The sequence below is a fragment of the Leptonotus elevatus genome, chromosome 3 (genome assembly GCF_054856555.1).
Source record: "Leptonotus elevatus isolate MCC_2025b chromosome 3, RoL_Lele_1.0, whole genome shotgun sequence".
Classification (NCBI taxonomy): Eukaryota; Metazoa; Chordata; class Actinopteri; order Syngnathiformes; family Syngnathidae; genus Leptonotus; species Leptonotus elevatus.
Window position 1 is genome coordinate 6,441,845 of NC_141241.1, and position 19,268 is coordinate 6,461,112.

General features: G+C 42.8%; 1 protein-coding gene and 1 long non-coding RNA gene across 3 annotated transcripts; one reads left to right on the forward strand and one right to left on the reverse strand.

The window, feature by feature from the left end:
* Positions 1 to 416: 416 nt before the first annotated feature.
* LOC147176771 (uncharacterized) lies at positions 417 to 3,327 on the forward strand. Its single transcript, XM_086071356.1, has 3 exons — positions 417 to 1,139; positions 1,222 to 2,250; positions 2,563 to 3,327. The coding sequence occupies exons 1-3, from the start codon at positions 417 to 419 to the stop codon at positions 3,325 to 3,327; spliced, it is 2,517 nt and encodes an 838-aa protein (XP_085927482.1).
* Positions 3,328 to 5,164: 1,837 nt separating this feature from the next.
* LOC147176772 (uncharacterized) lies at positions 5,165 to 12,716 on the reverse strand. 2 transcript variants are annotated; one of them, XR_015094377.1, is made up of 2 exons: positions 11,545 to 12,716; positions 5,165 to 7,820 (listed from the first exon to the last, which is right to left on the reverse strand). It is a non-coding gene; the product is annotated as an uncharacterized LOC147176772 (long non-coding RNA). The 2 variants fall into 2 exon arrangements; XR_015094378.1 differs by having other exon boundaries at positions 8,345 to 12,716.
* Between the last annotated feature and the right edge of the window lie 6,552 nt (positions 12,717 to 19,268).

Consider the following 19,268-nt stretch of genomic DNA (forward strand, 5'->3'; position numbering starts at 1 on the left):
GGGGTCCTAGGAAGGGAAGTGGGTTGGCTCCTTTCGAAATTGAAGGATTCTGGAAAAAAAAAAAAAAAAAAAAACGTGACTGATTGTCCCTGACAGAACGGTTTGGGATAGGAAGTAAGGATCACATCCTTCGTAAATAAAGGGGTTCTCAAGTAACTGAGACATGTCTCTCGTTGAAAGCAATAGTTGGGTGTGGTGGTGAAATCTCTCTGGAGGGGAAGTCCCTGTTAACAAGCAAACGAGCTCGGGGACCGCACCAATCAGCCAATTAGTGCTGGCGGATCGTGATTGGTCGAGGCCCTGGGCGTCCCCCTTAAAAGGAGGAAGTGGGGACTTTGGAGGACTTGATAGCGTGAGAAAAGTTGTAAGAGAGTGTGAAGTCTGTATAGTTTGGTCAAGTTGGAAGGAAAGGAACGATGTGCGAGGAAATAAATGGACAAATGAATGTTACTAAGAGCAAAATCCCGGAACTCCGTCAAAGAAGGACTATCATCCCTGTGAGAGTGGCAGTGCTCTTACCATTGAAGTCTGGAGGATGCCCGCTGTGCTGGGTGCGTGTTGGGAATGTGGTGGAGCTTGGGAGACACCTGGCCTTGAAACATCGTCACGCTACGGTAACGTACATGTGTCGGAGGTGCAGGAAGAGCAACACCAACAAGCACTCCATTGTGTGCCACATTCCTAAGTGTGGAGGCGTGTTGGGTGAGGAGAGAGCCACTCTGGGATTTCCGTGTGATGTATGTGGACGCCGATTCAAGAAGGCTGTTGGTGTTTCCCGGCACAAGAGGAGAGCTCACCCGGAGGAATGGAGGAGGATTGTCATGGGAAGGAGCAAAGGGAAAAGGACAAAACAAAGAGAAACTTTGCGCCCCAATCCAGCTGACCAGGCGAGGATGGGGACAAGGTCGTCATGTGGCGACAAGGCGAGCCATGGCCGGGAGGGACGACAGGTGGACCAAGGAAATGGCGAAGGAGAGTCGTTTGCTGAAGGCCCGTCTAAAGCACCCCCAGATCTGGTGGCGGCCAGGATTTGGGAGGAGATAGAGAAAGGGGGCGACGGGAAAGAGGGCGAGGAGCTCAAGGCCATAGCTGCCTTGGTCAGGGATGTCGACCAGAATCCGGAACTGATCGAGACCATGGCAATTGACTTGATTAAAGCGTTGGGGGGGGTCTGTGGGGCACTTAACAGGCCGTAGGATTCCGGTGCGAAGACGGCCTCAGGGAAAAGGATGGGTGAGGCGTCTTGCGCAAAAGAAAAAGCACTATTATGAGCACCAGAGGATGTACATAAAGGATCTGCCTAAGCTGGCTGCCCGAGTGATGGATGGAGTAGGGAACCCGGAGTGTGCCTTGCCAATGGACATGGTGGACAAGGCGTTTCGTTCAAGATGGGGGGCGGTAAGGCCATTCCGTGGTTTGGGCAGATTTCAGCCAGGTGGAGGTGCAGATAATGAGGGATTCTGCAGGCCCATCCTAGCGGCTGAAGTCACGGCAAGCTTGTCCAAAATGAAACAGACAGCTGCCGCGGGACCGGACAGGATAAGCAGAAAGGCGCTGAGAAAATGGGACCCGGCAGGCCGGAAAATGGCGAGACTGTTTACCACATGGTTGGTGCGTGGAGTCATCCCTCGGGCGTTCAAGAGGTGCAGGACACGGCTGCTGCCCAAGACTGCTGACCCGATTGAGATGGGTGCGGTTTCGGGGTGGAGACCGGTAACGATTGGGTCGGTGGTGTTGGGGCTGTTCAGTAGAGTCATGACGATGAGGATAGCGCGAGCCTGTCCAATTGACGCTAGACAGCGTGGATTCGTGGAGGGCTCAAATGGCTGCGCGGAAAACCTAATGATCTTGGACAGACTGATCAGACGCTCGAGGATGGAAGCGGTGCCACTGGCAGTGGTGTTCGTGGACTTTGCGAAGGCCTTCGATTCAGTGTCACATGAGCACATAATGTATGCATTGGAGCAGAGGGGCGTGGACAAACATGTAAGCGGATTGGTACGGAATTCGTACGTGGACTGCTCGACCAGAGTGGGATGTGGGGATGCCTACACCAAACCCATAAGAATGGAAGTGGGAGTAAAGCAAGGGGACCCAATGTCCCCATTGCTGTTCAACCTGGCTATGGATCCCCTTATCCATAGGCTTGAACAATCTGGACTGGGAGTACGTTGGGAGGGCCGTCGGATCGCAACGCTTGCCTTTGCAGACGATCTGGTGCTGATGAGTGATTCGAAGGAGGGTATGAAGGTGAGCAATTTTGCAGTATTACAGGACTTGCAGCCCAACCTAAGAAATGCCATGGGTTCTGGATGGAAGGGAAGAGGAGTGGAAGATGCAAGCCATGGAAAATAAATGGAATAGAAATCCATATGATCGGCGAGGGCGAATCGGTGGGCTACCTGGGAGTTCAGGTGGGGCCGGGTAGAGGCATTATTCCGAAAGATCCTAGGGAGAATATGGAAATATGGTTGGAGAGAATCTCGAAGGCACCCCTGAAGCCGTCACAGCGTTTGAAGGTTCTGAATTCATTTGCCCTTCCTAGGATCCTAAGCTTCCTAGGCACCTAAGTTTCCAGACTGGAGGCGTGAGGAGAGCTTGGCATGGGAGGCTAACCGGGTGCAGGGGGTGGGGGCAGGCGTGTTCCGAAGCGACAGGATAAGCAATTCGTGGCTTGAGAATCCCATGGCTGTGGGGTTCAGGCAACGTCACTTTTTGGTGGGACTGGCGCTAAGGGCGGGCGTGTATCCCACCTGGGAGTTCCTGGCGAGGGGCAGGAGCAAGCAAGGAGCAGCCTGCAGAAGATGCCAGATAGAGATCGAATCATGCTCTCACATCTTGGGGAACTGTGCTTATACCCAACCAAATCGGATAAAACGGCACAATAAGGTGTGTGAGCTCCTGGCCGCCGAGGCGGTGCAATATGGTTGGGTCGTGACCAGGGAGTTCCGGGTGACGACTCCTGGGGGCGTCCTCAGGATTCCGGACCTGGTGTGCGTGCGTGGACTGGAGGTTCTGGTCCTGGATGTGACGGTCCGATATGAAAGGGACTGTGACAGCCTCGCTAGGGCGGCAACGGAAAAGGTGAATCACTACAGACCGGTAGCGGCACAGATTGCTCGGATGGTCGGAGGGAGAGATGTACAGGTGATGGGCTTTCCGATGGGAACCCGGGGAAAGTGGCCCCCGATGAACTTTAAGGTGCTTAACGCCCTGGGTATTACTGGAGGAAGATCGAAGGAGTTCGCCAGACTGGTGAGCAGAAGGACTTTGCTGTATTCAATGGATGTATTGGCAGCGTTCTATGGAGGGCTGCAAGGGAGATAGCGACGCTGCATTTTGGTACAGTAATACTAAGACATGTCAAAGATGGGAGAAGTAGCCAGGAAGAGCATGGAAATAAAGACCCAGAGGCCTGGGTGGGGGGCTACTTAAATCCCGGGTTCCAGTCCAGGGAAGGACAAGGAGAAGCCAAGGAAAAAGGCCGGAAACGACTGTATGAAAAAAAAACAAAAAAAAACTGTAAATAATAAAATAAATGAATAAACATATAAACAAATGTGTGGATAACTTGTATTCTTGTTGTCTATTTTTTATTGTAACTGGTGTTATTTTAATCTTTTTTGCTTGTATTTATTTATGACTTCTGTTCATTACTAACACAAAAATTAAGTTAGTGGGTGACTGGAGGGACTGGCGCTGCAAGTCACCTAGCTCTGTGAGGGGGCAATGGTGGATGGTGGGTCAGGTCTGCTCACTAAAAGGAAATATGTCTAGGATGAAGGCCGGAAACGGAAGTGACCCAAGGGAGGGGCTCTGCAAGCCACCTACTGCTTGAGGGGACAGGGGTGGATAAGGGTCTTTGTCTTCTTGGGTCACGGGGAGGTATAGAGGATGTAGTATGGGGGAAAGGCCAGGGAGAATTCTGGAAGAGGGAGGGGAATATTTGGTTTGGCTGAGGTTAGGGGATTCCTAGTAGGGGGTTGATGGTTATAGGTAGTAGGTTTATGGCTTAAAAATAGGTCCGTAAAGGTATGGATAGTGATTGGTATGTAAGGGGGTGGTGGGGGAGGGTTGGGAGATAGATTAAGAATAAAAGATGGAAGTATGGTGGGTGAAGATCTGATGGTGGGCTGTAATGCTGGCTGACTGAATAATGACTGAATAACCTCCTCTAATCCTCAAATGGGCGTTGGTCTGTGTTTGAATGATGTCCTTGAGTTTAATCTCATGTCCGGTCAACTCCGGTTGAACTGTTTACTGGAAACTGTGTGGTACCGCCCTTCAAGATAGTATAAGAATATTGTAAATCCTCTGTAATCTTCGCACTTGTGAGAAGCTGCAGCCATTGCCTGTAACTCACTTGTGCCCGGAATATTCTGTAGAAATAAAAGCTTTGAAGGAACTGTCCATCGATCTCCAGCATGTATTCAGATAACCAACATTCTCACTACCCGAAAGAAAACGAACACGCGGAGGAAAAGATCTACTCCACAACATGATCAACTGAAGATAGTATGTAGCTCCACCCATAATCAAGTATCTGGACTAATAAACTCCTCCATCAAATAGTACACCTTTAAATCGACATCTAGCGGGAACTGAGAATATAACTACCCCTTGACCCTCTTTTTTGGGCAGAGGTGGGAGTAAATCACATTGGCACAAGTAAGGCTCAAATCTAACCTTAAAGTCTCCAGCAAATCTCAAGTTACTACAAGTCATGTACTTGGTTCAAGCAAGTTGTAAATCAAATAATACAATCCTGCTCAGCACAACATAATTGGAATGATTTGGATAATGATATAGTACATTTGTCAGGGGGTAGTGGTGGTTGCGGACCCAAACGCAGGGAAGCAGGGCAAGGAGGCAGAGGAAACGTAAAAAAAAAAGGAATTTAATTATACAAAACAAAAGTGAACTACAAATGACAAGTGAAACAAAATGTGGGGATGACAAGGCAAAAACTGGCAGCAAGACGGGAGGAAAACAACAATGAATTGACATAAAAAACAGAGGGGAGACAGGAGACTAAATACACACACTAACGACACAACAAGACACACCTGGGGCAAGACTGGGAGAAGTGGCTGAGGGCACTGATTGGTTGTGTTGGAAATCATTTCCTTGATTTCTGCGTGTTCAAATAAATTCAAAGTGGAAATCTGTGAACAAGTTTGCCAGCTTTATTTCAGATTCTGAAAGTCACCTGTAGTACTGCTCAATCATCGCAGCTCACCCACAGATGTGTTCTTTACAAAGTTCATGCGTGCATTTATACATATGGTTCCCTCCCCCTCATTGACCATTCGGCCCTTTCTCAGCATGTGATATTTCCTGTCACCCCAATTCTACACACCCCCTCTCTTATCTCTTCCTTCGGGATGTGGGCCACACTGGGCCCCCCTCTCCCTCTACCAGGCCCCCCTTTTGATCTTGTCCTGTCAGCAGAGTGAGATACAATCTGGCCAACTCCTATTGAGTTCTTCCAGTCCTTAACAAACATGAGGTATACAATTGGCTTCCTAGATAAACTATTGACCTCGGGAGAGCTGGCTCCAGAGATTCCTGCATACCTGCTGTGTGGATTCTGACACCTCACTTCCTTAGGGGGAAAACAGACCACATTCTACCACAGTTATATTCATCTAACTAAAATCAAAAAACACTTTGAAGAATATATATGTAAAACAGAAAACAATATTAATAATTGTAACATTCCCTCATTTGAACTATTCTATAGTTCAACACATTAGATATTGTTTTTAAAGGAAAATGCCAGCGGCATCCTCATCCCCCTCATTCGAAGCAACAGGAGACATCCATTGATTAGCAACAGCTACCATCATATGAGACGACTTATTTTGTACATCCTGTTTCTCAATCATAGTGATAATAAGTCTTTGGCAAAGTGAACGAATACATGGAATAAAACAACAACCGCAAATCGTTATTAGCGCAGTGAATTAATTCTATCTACATTTTTGTTTATGGTGCACCACCAGCAAATTACAGATTCGAATCCTGAGAGTACTTGATCAGTTAATTTGTATTCATCTGGCACACCTCTTGGTACTCCAATTGCATCAATGTAGGTGGGAACATTCTGCTCTTGCCAAGAATGTCTTTTGGTCCTCTGGAAGGAAGGAGGTTTTGGTTCCCAATTATCAATCATTTGTAACAGATTATCAATAGAGATGGGGTAGATTTGTACTGGCATGAGAAGGGTTATGAGGGCACAATATCCTTTTGTATTTAAAGGCAACTTATCAAATATTCTGTTGTCACCGCACCACCAGTATATGTCCGCTCTGGATTTCGGTTGGAACTTCTGTCCCACATCTACTATCGACACGCACTGAGTAATCTGATTTAATTTTCCCAATTGTTCTCCAGTGCCTGTCATTTTAATACATGTAAAATTACCATTTGCAACTGTGTTTGAAAATACTGGTTTAGTTTTCTGCCAATCGACGAGGGGATACACCTTATCCCATTTTGAGCATTTGACATTGGGGACAGCCTTATTCATTAGTTCCAATATACAGTGATCATCTATTTTAGCTGGAATGATTCTCAATAGAGGCCGCGGACCTACGCATACCACACAATTGTCTTTATCAGAGGCTCGAGCCGCTTCATTCGCCAATAATAGCCAATTGTTACTGCCCCCGGAAAATCCTTTTGTAACCCGAAACCTCTCAACTATTCCCTCAGTTGGTACGCTGACCGCCTTTACTCCGCTCTCCATTGTGTATTTAGTCATTTTTGGCTGTTCTAAATTACTCATTGTTTTATTTACGCATACTAAAATGGGGAAATATGGGTCATGTCCAGAGAACCAGGCCCACAACAAAAATCCAAAACAGGAGGCGTTATCAATTGTTGTGTTAGGCGACCGTAATTCCCCTTCTGGAAAAATAAAGTTCATATAGAGTCGCCCCCCCATATTACGCAATGTTATTCTTTTGCTAAAGAAGACTGCCTCCTCACTAGTTCCCGGACGCCAGTATCTTCCATCCTGTGTTGTTATCAGAGCATTCCAATCTCGTCGTACATGACCTGTCAAATACCACCAGTATCTTATCCAATCTTCCCCCTTAGTCTGTCTCCCCTTACCAAATCCCTTTAAGGATCTAATAGGAATTTTAACAGAAGTGTTTGTATTTGGAGCAACTGTCACAGCAATTGATTTCTCATAAGTCCAGAATGTGACCCAGGGATTATATGTAGACTTAATACTTCGCTTAATACGATACGTTGTAATTGTGTTCAAAGTTGTGTCAAAAGGCTGAAAAAAGTACCAAGTCATCATGAGAAGAAAGGTCGCAGTACAGCAGAAGGATATGTTTTTCAGCTTTGAAGCCATCTCGTAATGAAGTTCTTTGAAGGTCTTTTTGAATGAAAAGAGTGTCGCAATAGTTCGTCTCTTCTTCAAGAATTTGGGGTAGACTACCCAAATTCTTCGATTTGTCACCTGGGATTATTCTGCCCAAAATGTGACTGATCAAAGGAATGATTGCCCAAGAAAAGGCACTTGCTCTTGATCTTCGTTCAATAAGATTGAATGATGTCCTCAAACGACAGCTCCTGAGCCGGAAACTGGATCATCAGTTGACGTGGCTCCTAGATCGGGACATCAGCTGACGTTGTTTTCCCAGTTGGAGGTGATGAGATTGATGATCATCAGTTGATAAGATAGCTGAGCCTGGCACGTCTCCGGCAACCTTGTAGACCAGATGTGGAATGTCGTCTTCATCCTCCTTTCTGTGCAGCGAACTGCATAAGATTTCCTCTCCGTCCCCCCTGGGGCCGTTCTCCTGAGTGCAGAACATTTTCATTTAGTCTCTCACAAACACACATACATTTTATTTTGAGGAAAAACCCTGATAGTTTTTGTTAGTTGGGATTAGTAAATGTTATTTGATTAAGATCCGTAGGTACTGCACTGTTGGAACAGGAAAATATCTATTTTTGTGACATTGAAACAGAGCCCAGCCTTTGATTGAGTTGAATGACATTCGCTCATTCATTAATACAACAGACAAAGCTCGTAAATATTTAATTTTCAAATAGATTTCATATAATTGTAGGTAATTTTTTTTACCTCGACATTTACAGTTCTAAATTTGCATGACTGTGCCTTTCACCATCCTGAAAGGAATCATTTTACTAGCATATCATATATTCTCTTCCCAGAATCTCATGATCGGCCGAATCCTGGCATGCTGGGAAAAACTCACATATATTCATATTATCTATACTCTTTTGCAAACACTGGGCTCCAAACATTACATTTTTCACATGTGATTCTGAGATAAAAGATATAATATAATATAATTACCTTCATTCGGCGAATATGCATTATTGTCCTTGCTTGCTTCAGACTTACTTTGCGATCGATTTCCTGTGGATTATCACTTTCAAACTCACCCTGTCGAATGGAGTGTAGGCGATACCCCACAACCTTTGTAATTTTGTTTTTAAGTTTGTTTTTCATTCTCTAACCCACAACCTTTTAATTTTGTATTGAATTTTCTAATTCATCTACATTGGTTAATATCTTAAACATGAACTGTCCTTCTGTTCATTCCTCCCTCATTTTGGCAAAGATCTACAGATCTTTACAAACACGCATTGCACTTCAAAGGAAGACACATAAAAAAAACCCGTTAGCTCACAAAGGACTGCCAGACCACAGCCCCCGCAAAAGACGTCGTAAAATTCACAACTCCCAAAACCAGAATGTGAGGCAACCGAGATAGCCGCAGAACACTGCAAATAATTAGCACAATCAGATAAAAACTAAAACACTAAATGTGAAAACTTTGGAGACATGAAAAACAATACTACCAGATTCAAGCAAACTAAAAATGATTCAGAAACTGCTAATCAACCTCACCTCTTCTACAGATTAGTGGGGCTCGTAAAACACAGCACAAAAAATATCTCTGGGATTAACAAATCACAGTGCTGTGAGAAAAAAAATAATAATCGAAAATGAATCATCAAATTATCAGTTATTTGTTGAATAACAATATCTCAGTATGATAAGATGTAAGTTTCAATATTATGTCTATAGAACATACACTTAGATAATACATATTTATAACATATACTATTGTGAAGACTCCTGGGAAGACTTCTACTTAATGCTGCACTTCGTATTCAACTTTAACTGCAGCTGGACGGAGCCCAGAAAAAAAAAAAAAAAAATTCCCCACAGGGAAAACAAAAGTATATCGTATCGTATTAGTTAAATTCCCATTGTACCAATTCAGAAACTGATTATCCCAAGAAAATAGCCAGACATTTAGTAGGCCCTTCTCAACAAAAAAATAGAGGAACTAAGATTGAAATAAATTTTATTCAATCCCTCATTCCAAATTCACATATGTCGTGTTCAATTTCCTGAAATACCTTGCTATAGATCACAGTTCCCCATCCAACACATTAAAAATGCCTTGCATACCACTCGTGTAGCACTTCTTTGAGCAAGATCACACCCCATTCGGACCTCCATCTTTATTAGTCTTTGTCCAGTCCTCCAGCAGATGTCGCTGTGGGGAGGTTGCCATTTTCAACCTTCCAAAGGATGGATTCTTTTTGCCAATCGATTGTTCCAAACGATTCCAATGTTCCAGTTCTGCTGTCGCTACCGGCGCTTCCTTGTTCCACTTGGTGACAATTTCAGCTGCCACTTCAGCCTTCGTCGGAGCTGCCAAACCTCCTTGTGTGACGAGTCTAACATGCAGTCCTGCCGTAGCGTGTCTTTGAAGGCTCCTGTCTGTCCTTTTTCCCAGCCAGGTCAGGAGGCAGGCCCAACACGATGAGGACAACAATAGTCTGCTTTTCTTGTTGTGATTTCTCTCAACGGCAGCCAATCGCTGCTTTGCTTTCTGACTCCTTGTGACATTTTACAATTAGCCAGCAGATGTCAGGACGGCGGTTGTTGTGTCAGCAATGTTCAAAGCAGGCATTTAGATTTCCTCTGGATGCACAACAGCCATAGGGGAGAAGTCACTGGAATGAGACGTGTACACAGTCACTGGGCATTGAGGAATTTGAGCATTATGATTGTCTGTCGGCACGGGAGGAGAATGACTGTGCTGCGGCGCGAAGCTCTTTGACTCTTTGTCACGTACATCCAAACGTTGGAAATTGCTGTCTGCAATGGCGGGCTTGATGACACATAGTCTTTCTGAGAGCTCACCTGACCAAAAAATGCACACTCGTTGATGCAATGCATTAAAAATGCCAGACTGAGGATGTGGGATTATAGCAAGATATTTCACTTCCCGTTTTCTTATTATCTTATTTCAAACTTGTTCTTTTTAGAATGCCCCTCAAAAACAGCCACTAGAAATACTTGCAAATACAACGTATCCGTAGAGCTGGGCGCATCCCGTTTGCAGATAGTCATCAAACCCCATCCGCTTTGGAACTTAAACATCAGTTTCTGAAATGACACACTCAGAAAAAACAAATATTAAACATCATAATCATTATGTTGACTACAAAAACATTCATAACTTCTCATTCAACTATCCTAAATCCAGCCACAGCTGTACGGATATAGGGATAATTATTTTAACTCAACATAGCTCAATACAAAATGCTATCATTTTATCATTACTCTTTATTCATTTGTCCCGAAAAGAAAAAGTTAACCTGGCTCGTCTTTATCAAAAACAGTATAGCATAAAAGACTGTCAAATGCAGTCACTAAAAAATAAAAACACCAAATTAATATTTTTCTACAAGAACTTAGCAACAGCCTTAAAAAACTGTTACTTATTTTGTTTTATCATCCTTCTCTTATCTATGAAAGAGAAAAACTCACAATACGAGGACACATGACTAATCCCCCACTCACACTCAAACCCCCTCTTTTCCCATACAGAGGAGGAGAGAAAATTTCTTCATTTAGCATCCCTCAACATCGCAAAACCCATTTTACCAAACTCCTTTTCATTACCTTATTCCATCTGCCATCATCTCACCAGTCTAAACTCACACAAAACCAATTTACAGTTAAGAATATTGAAGAAAATCAAACAAAACCTCCCAATATCCAAACACTTCCAACAGAGCAGCCCCCACCTTTTTTTTTTTTTAGAAGCTAGGTCCAATTTAAAAGCACATGCTTTGTCAACAATGTTAGCATCACAATTAGCCACATCCTTAGCACCCGCTTTTACCAACGCTCCTCTAGCAATTTTAACCGAACTGCCCATCGCCAACATTCTAGCATTCCTCATCATTTGATCCTCATGTCTACAATTTCGTCGTACTTCTCTACCCCTCACTCAAATGCATACGCACACACTCTTTAGTCATTATAATAATAAACGGTGTTATTCTATCAATTCGTTGTCCACAAATCTTATAGCATTTAAACCGCAGTTCCATACGGTGATTTCAGTAAACGGGTTAACTTCGAACACATCACCCGTAAACTACTCCAACAATGCTGGAGTCATTTTAGCACCAAATTCAGCCTTTTTTCATTACCAACAAAGAAAATACAAACGTCTGACATACCATTTTGTCCAGCGAAAGCTTTTTATACAATCGATCCATAGTTCGTTTTTTCACTGTATATCGACACTTTTTTCCTCACGGCGACTCACAAGTCCCGACTCTAAACCGGAAGCGCATTCAGGACAGACCATACTGTATCCGGGTCGAAATCGCCTCCATTTTGTTCATAGGCTATTTTACTTTCGGTTTCTTATCTTACGCAAGTAGTATTAATATTCATCAATGCAGTGACGTCTCACTTTACAATATGATAGTTCGAATAGGGTAAATTTATTCAACAACGTTTAAACAACCGTACAACAAGCAATCACAGAAGCCCACAAAACACACAGCACGCACAACACAACATAGAACGTACACACACAACGAATACACAATGACTCACAGAACGTACACAGACAACGAATCACGTGATCCAATTCCACAGTGTCAAAACTGTCTCTCTTTTACTGCATATGTCATGCAAGGCGCTCTTTCAGCGCAAAATCAAAAAAAAAATCACACGTAATCTATCGATCGCAAATACAACGTTTAAAACCCAATGTCCGTTGCAATCGACCTGACTTCCCCAACTGTTCAATTTCAACAGCGCGCGCACTTTTAAAATAACTTATTACGTGAAATGGACCGTCTAATACAGGCGACATGTACTACCAAAAAGAACAGTCCTGAACCAACCAAAACTGCCAAGGGCAGGCGCGTCTACTATGATCTTCAGATTTACCAATGGATCTTCAAATATCCACGAAACCCCGTAACCTCTTTATCCTTATATTCAAAAAATAAATATCATAGTCTATCGAATCCTTCACAACGCCAAAACAGAATAACACTTACAAATTAAAAAAAAAAACAAAAGACGCTGCTTCTTCCTGTTAATATGGCCCTGTCCCCAGCAGCCTCGCGCATTCACCGGTCCGGGCCAGCACATTCTCCACATGCTCCACCCCACGTACGTGTTTATAGTTCAATGTCGCAGAAATTTTTAGAACGACATCAAACTACAACTTTGTTCAAACAGATTTCATGTACAAATTTACACAATTTAGCAGACGAAAACAAGTTGCAATGATTTCAAACATACAGAACTCCTCTAGTGGATCAACGTCTCCACTTACTGTAATTAATTATTTAGGCGCCTAGAAGTTCCATTCGTTCATTAATCACTGCAGCTCGAAATCCTCTTACCTCCTTCAGCGTTCGGGGTCACCAATTGTTGGAAATCATTTCCTTGATTTCTGCGTGTTCAAATAAATTCAAAGTGGAAATCTGTGAACAAGTTTGCCAGCTTTATTTCAGATTCTGAAAGTCACCTGTAGTACTGCTCAATCATCGCAGCTCACCCACAGATGTGTTCTTTACAAAGTTCATGCGTGCATTTATACATATGGTTCCCTCCCCCTCATTGACCATTCGGCCCTTTCTCAGCATGTGATATTTCCTGTCACCCCAATTCTACACACCCCCTCTCTTATCTCTTCCTTCGGGATGTGGGCCACACTGGGCCCCCCTCTCCCTCTACCAGGCCCCCCTTTTGATCTTGTCCTGTCAGCAGAGTGAGATACAATCTGGCCAACTCCTATTGAGTTCTTCCAGTCCTTAACAAACATGAGGTATACAATTGGCTTCCTAGATAAACTATTGACCTCGGGAGAGCTGGCTCCAGAGATTCCTGCATACCTGCTGTGTGGATTCTGACACCTCACTTCCTTAGGGGGAAAACAGACCACATTCTACCACAGTTATATTCATCTAACTAAAATCAAAAAACACTTTGAAGAATATATATGTAAAACAGAAAACAATATTAATAATTGTAACAGTTGACACGAGGAAGGGCAGGATTACACTAAATAAGACCAAGGGAGACACACAAGGAAAAACAGAACCCAAACATGATAACATTTACATAAAAACAAACAAACAATCAAATCTATCACTTTGAAGTCTTATATATATATAAAAAATGAAGATTACTTCATATTTGACCAGCGATTGGTGAGCTCTACTGTCGAGCTAACCTAGCTAGCTTAACTTCACAGTCCACACAGCTAGTTTGCCGGTGTCTGACAGATGAAGGCAAACATCAAAGATGCTGTGTCTCTTATCTTCAAGTTGTAAACCTTTGTGTTGCTACTGTCTTTCCCCCAATTTCATCAAAAAGATAATCCTTTAGCCCAAATGTATTTGACTTTGGAGCGTCCTCTGTGAAAAATGCTCAAAAAGGCAGCCTCAGCACTCACCTCAGTCTAAGCCTGGTGCCTTTACAACAAGCATGACACAAAAAAACAAGTAAACAAAAACCCGACAAAATAAAAGAAGCAGATTTTCAAATGTACAAAGAATGACTTGGTCATGGAGTTCAAATCGAAGTCAAGTTTTCCCAAAAATGTTAGCCAAGCAAGTCGCAAGTCAAACTCAGTAACGTGAGTCGACTCTAAGGAAAGCTTTAAGGACTGTTCTTTTTCAATTCTTATTTTAGTTTGCAGCAAGAGCAGCAGTCTAGAGAGCATAAAAAACAAGCTCAAATTGTCATTCAGTTCTGCATCTAAAAATTAATTATGTAGTAAATGAAAACTTTGCTTGCCTCTGTTCTGTTACTTACACTGAATGAACATGAATTTTCTCATATTTCACTGGCGCTAATAATTCAATGCAATGATCCAACCACCTTCACAGTGACATTCTCGCACCATTTTGGGTTCTGTGCAAGATTAATTATTTAAAAATACGACTGGCCATATCCATACTAATGATAGTTCAAGCTAATTTCTTTTCAAAGTCACTTGCGGAATACCGTTTCCTGATCACGTCAACAGTAGTTTCAGTAAAAGAAAACATTGCTGTCAAGGAAACCTTGTCCACCCCCCCCCCCTTTAAAAAAAAAAAACATTGCCCACCTACCACGCCAGACCATCCACACATTTCCACCTCAGTGGTGAACACCAAACAAGTATTCTCTCCCCTGCAGGCAACAGTTGCTGATGCACCTCTATTTCCATCCTGCTTCCTATTTGCTTTCAAGTGCCTCGCCTTCCCATGTCGACGAGTTTGCCCATCTCCCTTGGGGGTGTGCACATCTCCTGAGCCTCTCTCGGTTTATCTGCCAGTTTCATTTCGCCAGACTCTTATTTTAAAGGCCAGGCACCTGTAAGGGTGTTAAGAGAGGCGGACGTGCAAAATGGGGATGACGTTTTACTGAATCCGCTGCATGCGCTGCATGCGCTGTGAACGTTCCTAGCGCAACATGAAATACAAATGACACAATGGTGGAGTCAAATGGTCAAGTGGAATCAGCGGCAAGCGATCAACATCTTCAAAAGACATGTTGCGTTGATGGGCATGGATGAATGGCTGCCTCGTCTGTTCATGCACGTTTGATATGATTTGATTGCATTCGGAGTGCTTTTCGCTTTGTGTGCATGATTACAAAGTACTCGTGAGAGCTGCTGCAAATTACATCAAAGCTATTTTTCTGTCATTGATGTACACTGAGTGACATTATAACTGGAATTACACAAACAATGGAAGTTAAGTGCAGTAAGAAAGCAATCTAAAGAAAATGTCATAAATCTTGAACAATTTATGTTTGTTATTTTTTGAGACTCCAGGAACACTTTGTGGTTGATTTGTGCATTAGTCAAGGAGTGTGTCAATCTGGGATCAATGATTTTTGTGCTGATTTTAACCATTTGCATTGATTTTGAGACATTTATCAACAGATTTCCTCAGTGAGTACCAGTAATAATTGTGCATGGTTCATTATAAAATCTTAGGACAAGTTAGGACTGTCCAGCCTTCAACATCTTTCCATTGACTCTACTCTCTATTGCTCTCACACATAATATTGACATTTTGTTGTACTGGCCCGTGAATTTTCTCAAGGACTGAATCACTATTAAAAGAACACTCAAGTTGTCTTAGTAGTTACCTACAGTTAAAGATTATACAGCTCTTGTCTGACAGGATGGTGTAGGACTCAAGTATTCATCCTTTTAGGTAAATGCACGCACCAAACAACAGTTGTTAAAATTCAGTACAGACGCCAGCCAGCCAACGTTTACATGCAGTCAATAACCCTTTAAAAGCCTGAATAAGAGCCTTGGGTTACCCCTTTCATAACCAGAATTGTGGTTCATTTAAACGGAATCGAAATACCTCGAATAAACGGGGCTTTTGTTTTTTTGTTGTGCACATTTTCACAACCTCTTTTTAGTCTCCTTTTCCTCTTCTTCGCTTATTTGTATTCGCAAAGAATCTTGGTCTTTGTAGTAACGACTTGTATGGGCAGCGCCGTCCCACTCACTCGCTACACGGGCCTCGCTTGAATACATTGATTTCTCCGCGGTGTAGTCACATTATATTGCGTCTCTATGGCCAAAATGCCACAGTTTGCGACGTGTTAACTATTCATGCGAGACAGACGTGACACCACTCGCAATGTTTAAACACTGTTTATCTGTAGCTTGTAGTGTTCAACAATACACGTCCGTGTAGGAACATTAGATGACATACACATAGTTCCGCTTTATCCAAACGAGTAAGTCCGTGCTTCTGGCGTGTACCGACAAGAACTACACTTCTGGAGCGAGTAGGAAACTGACTACTTTATTTAGCGTGGTGAGTGGCATGAATATAATGTATTTTATTGACCGTTTAAAGTTAGAAGCGGAAATGACGTCTATTTCTGCCATGATGGTGTCCGTCCTTACATCGGGTTATTCTCGGTAACTCTGTCAACTTGCGCATGTAAACGTGTTTTCCCGATTGTTCCAGAAAACCGAATTCTGACCATAACGCGAATATTGCCTGCATGTAAACGTAGTCACAGAGGCGCCTGAAAGCCAAAAGTGGCTAGATTGTAGGGATGATAGGAAAGCACTGCATGTGGGAGATAGTTGGTGTCGTAGATCTGGCCTTTCAACCTTGACGTAGGTGGCCTTTTTTACTCTTTCCAACCTTTCCCACATTCTCTGTGAAGAATATGTACATTGTTATCCTCAAAATAGTTCTGTTTCTGTCTGAGGTGAAAGTAGACAGCTGAGTCTTGACCTGAAGAGTTATCCAGTCTTTGTTGTGACAGGTGCCTGTGTGTTGTATCGTCTCCCTGTGTGCGGCACATTTGTCCTCTGTACCATTCTATCCACAATTTTCCTCCCAGTATATCTCCACATCTTCAACTCTGTTTACTGTTGCTGCCTAGTATTTTCTTCACATCCCTTTACACCCTCCAGCCAATTTCCCTGCAGTCCCCTTTCCCACATTGAGATTTCTCTCTATATCATTGCTAATCTACCTTTCATTCGGGGCTCCTACATGGTCTGATGAGCTCCCTCTGTGTTTATGCTCAGTGTGTGTTATTTCTATCCCCTACCATAGTGAAAGTCATTGCTTTATGTAAGGGTCCACTGGCCCCACCCAGAACCACTCACTGTGCTGGCTTTCACAGGGACCAGGCCGCTGAAGATTACACTTCACTGGGCAAGTTTCCTCTCTGCGGGCCTTTTCCCAGCAGATGTGGCTAATGCAACCTATTATCACTGTGCCCCGAACCCCCCATTTATGTCTTCTTTTCCACTCCATTTTCTTCTGTTATTCAAAGTTACATGCTGTTATGTGTGGCAAAATCATCTCTGTAGGAAGGACTAAAAGGACATACACAGAAATAATTCAAACCCCCAAACACAGAACTGTGAGGTGGCTGCGCTAGTCACTCGCCCACTGTGCTGCCGTAAATGTCCCGATAAAGTGAAAAGGAAAAATTTGTGACAAATGTCAAACTTGCAGTGTAAAAAAAAAAAATCTTTGCACTTGGCAGAGTTGATATACAGTAATTGCTGTCCACATATTCCACAAAAAACACAAAATTCTTCCTTTCTCGCCTTAGTTTTCCAGAATGTTGAAGGCTTCATAGTCAACCGTCAGATCGCTATTCCCATTCACATTAATAACAAGCGACAAACACAAAATTAACTCCAAAAAAACTAAAATCAATTAGGCTTTTTAGTTTAAACTAGCTTACTGCAACTTGGATCCCTTGCTGACTCTGGTCAATGGTAGAATCCAGTGTGTTTTTCTTACTTTCTTCCAGTAAAATATCAATTGGATGTGCTGGATACTAGTAAAACTTCCCCGCTTAGTATTTAACCTGTGTTTGTTTTTAAATGTTTCTATTTATGATGAATTTGTAAATGTTGAAGACGACCCCACTGAGTATGTTGTTTATTACAGCAGACACCTGGTTAAAAAGGTCACTCGGAGAAGCTCTAAGGCCATTGCAAGTCAAAACTCAAGCTGTGATGGCCATTTGGAGGGAGCAGCAAGGGGTCGTCGCCTCACATCTCCCAGCTCATCTTACTGCTCAAACCCAGGAACACTTTGGAGGTCACCATGCTCACTTCTGCTCTCACAGATGGCCAGGACTCATTTTCATTTGAACTTCTTACGAATAAGTAATTGGGGATATGAACTCATGAAAATTTATTCCTTCAAGTTTTGTTTTGCCTCAATCAACAATGCTATTTATTGTTAAACATCTGGTCTAGTTCTTAACACTCTTTCCTTCTTTTCTTGATTCAATTTTTGGAATATTTTGTATTGAGACAGTACAACTATATAAAAAAAAAGAAGGTTCAATGGATTTATATTTATAGCACACACAAAGTCCATGTTCCACTGTTTTGAGATTTATTTTGCCTTGTCCTAAATTTAAACCCCCAGACTGGCCCACTTGATCCAGAATCAATGTTGCATTTTGTCTACCAATATTAAAATGCATGTTTTCTCCCTCCTTTTTTCTTTCTCAGCTGCTCCCTTACCCTCGCAAGTCTTTTGGCTTACAGCTGTGACTGCAGTACAGCTGTGGCAACACACATGACCGGCCCCACGAGACAGCACTAAATGACTAATGGTCATACAGATAGATTTATTTTTATTTTTAGGCCTAACCTAAAATGGATGTATGGAACACATATTTGTGTGATATGTTTTAAACATACAGGCAAGGTAGCAAATGGCAGTCATGTAACCACATCTTCCTAACATGAATAAAATGTAGCAGATTAAATATGGGACATAACCAAAAGAAGGGAACTGAAAGCTAAAGCTAAATAGACCCAGACAAGTCACACAGATGAGACACAGCTGGAAAGAACTGGGGCACGCTGCGAGCTGATTGGCTGATGCTATCTGCTATTGGCTGGGCAGAGCAGGCTGATGTGGTCAAACTAATGACAGAGAGGGCATAAAAGGTGTGAGTTTCAAATATAGCAATAAACGTTCTCAACAATTGCTATGAATTCATTCCTAGGCTATACAAAAAAGCTTTTTTTTTCTCAACTCAGACAGAATAAACGGTAGAAAAGCCTCCATCCAAAATATTTTGCAGGCAGGTCATTCAGGAGAGCTGACAATAAAATGTGACCAATTTGGGACAGAGTGCAGATTGTTGAATTTGTATGAAAATTGAATTTCTTATCAGTTTTTACTGGCACAATCTATCAGGATCTAAATGAGATCCAGCTCTGACTGGTTGTGTCAATTCCTTGTGACATATGGGCAAAACAAGCATTGTAGAATTATCTATCCATCCATCCATTTTCTTAACCGCTTGTCCTCACAAGGGTCGCGGGGGGTGCTGGAGCCTAGCCCAGCTGGCTTCGGACAATAGGCGGGGTCATTGTAGAATTATCCCCCCAAAAAATTATTTACATTTGAAAAGAAAT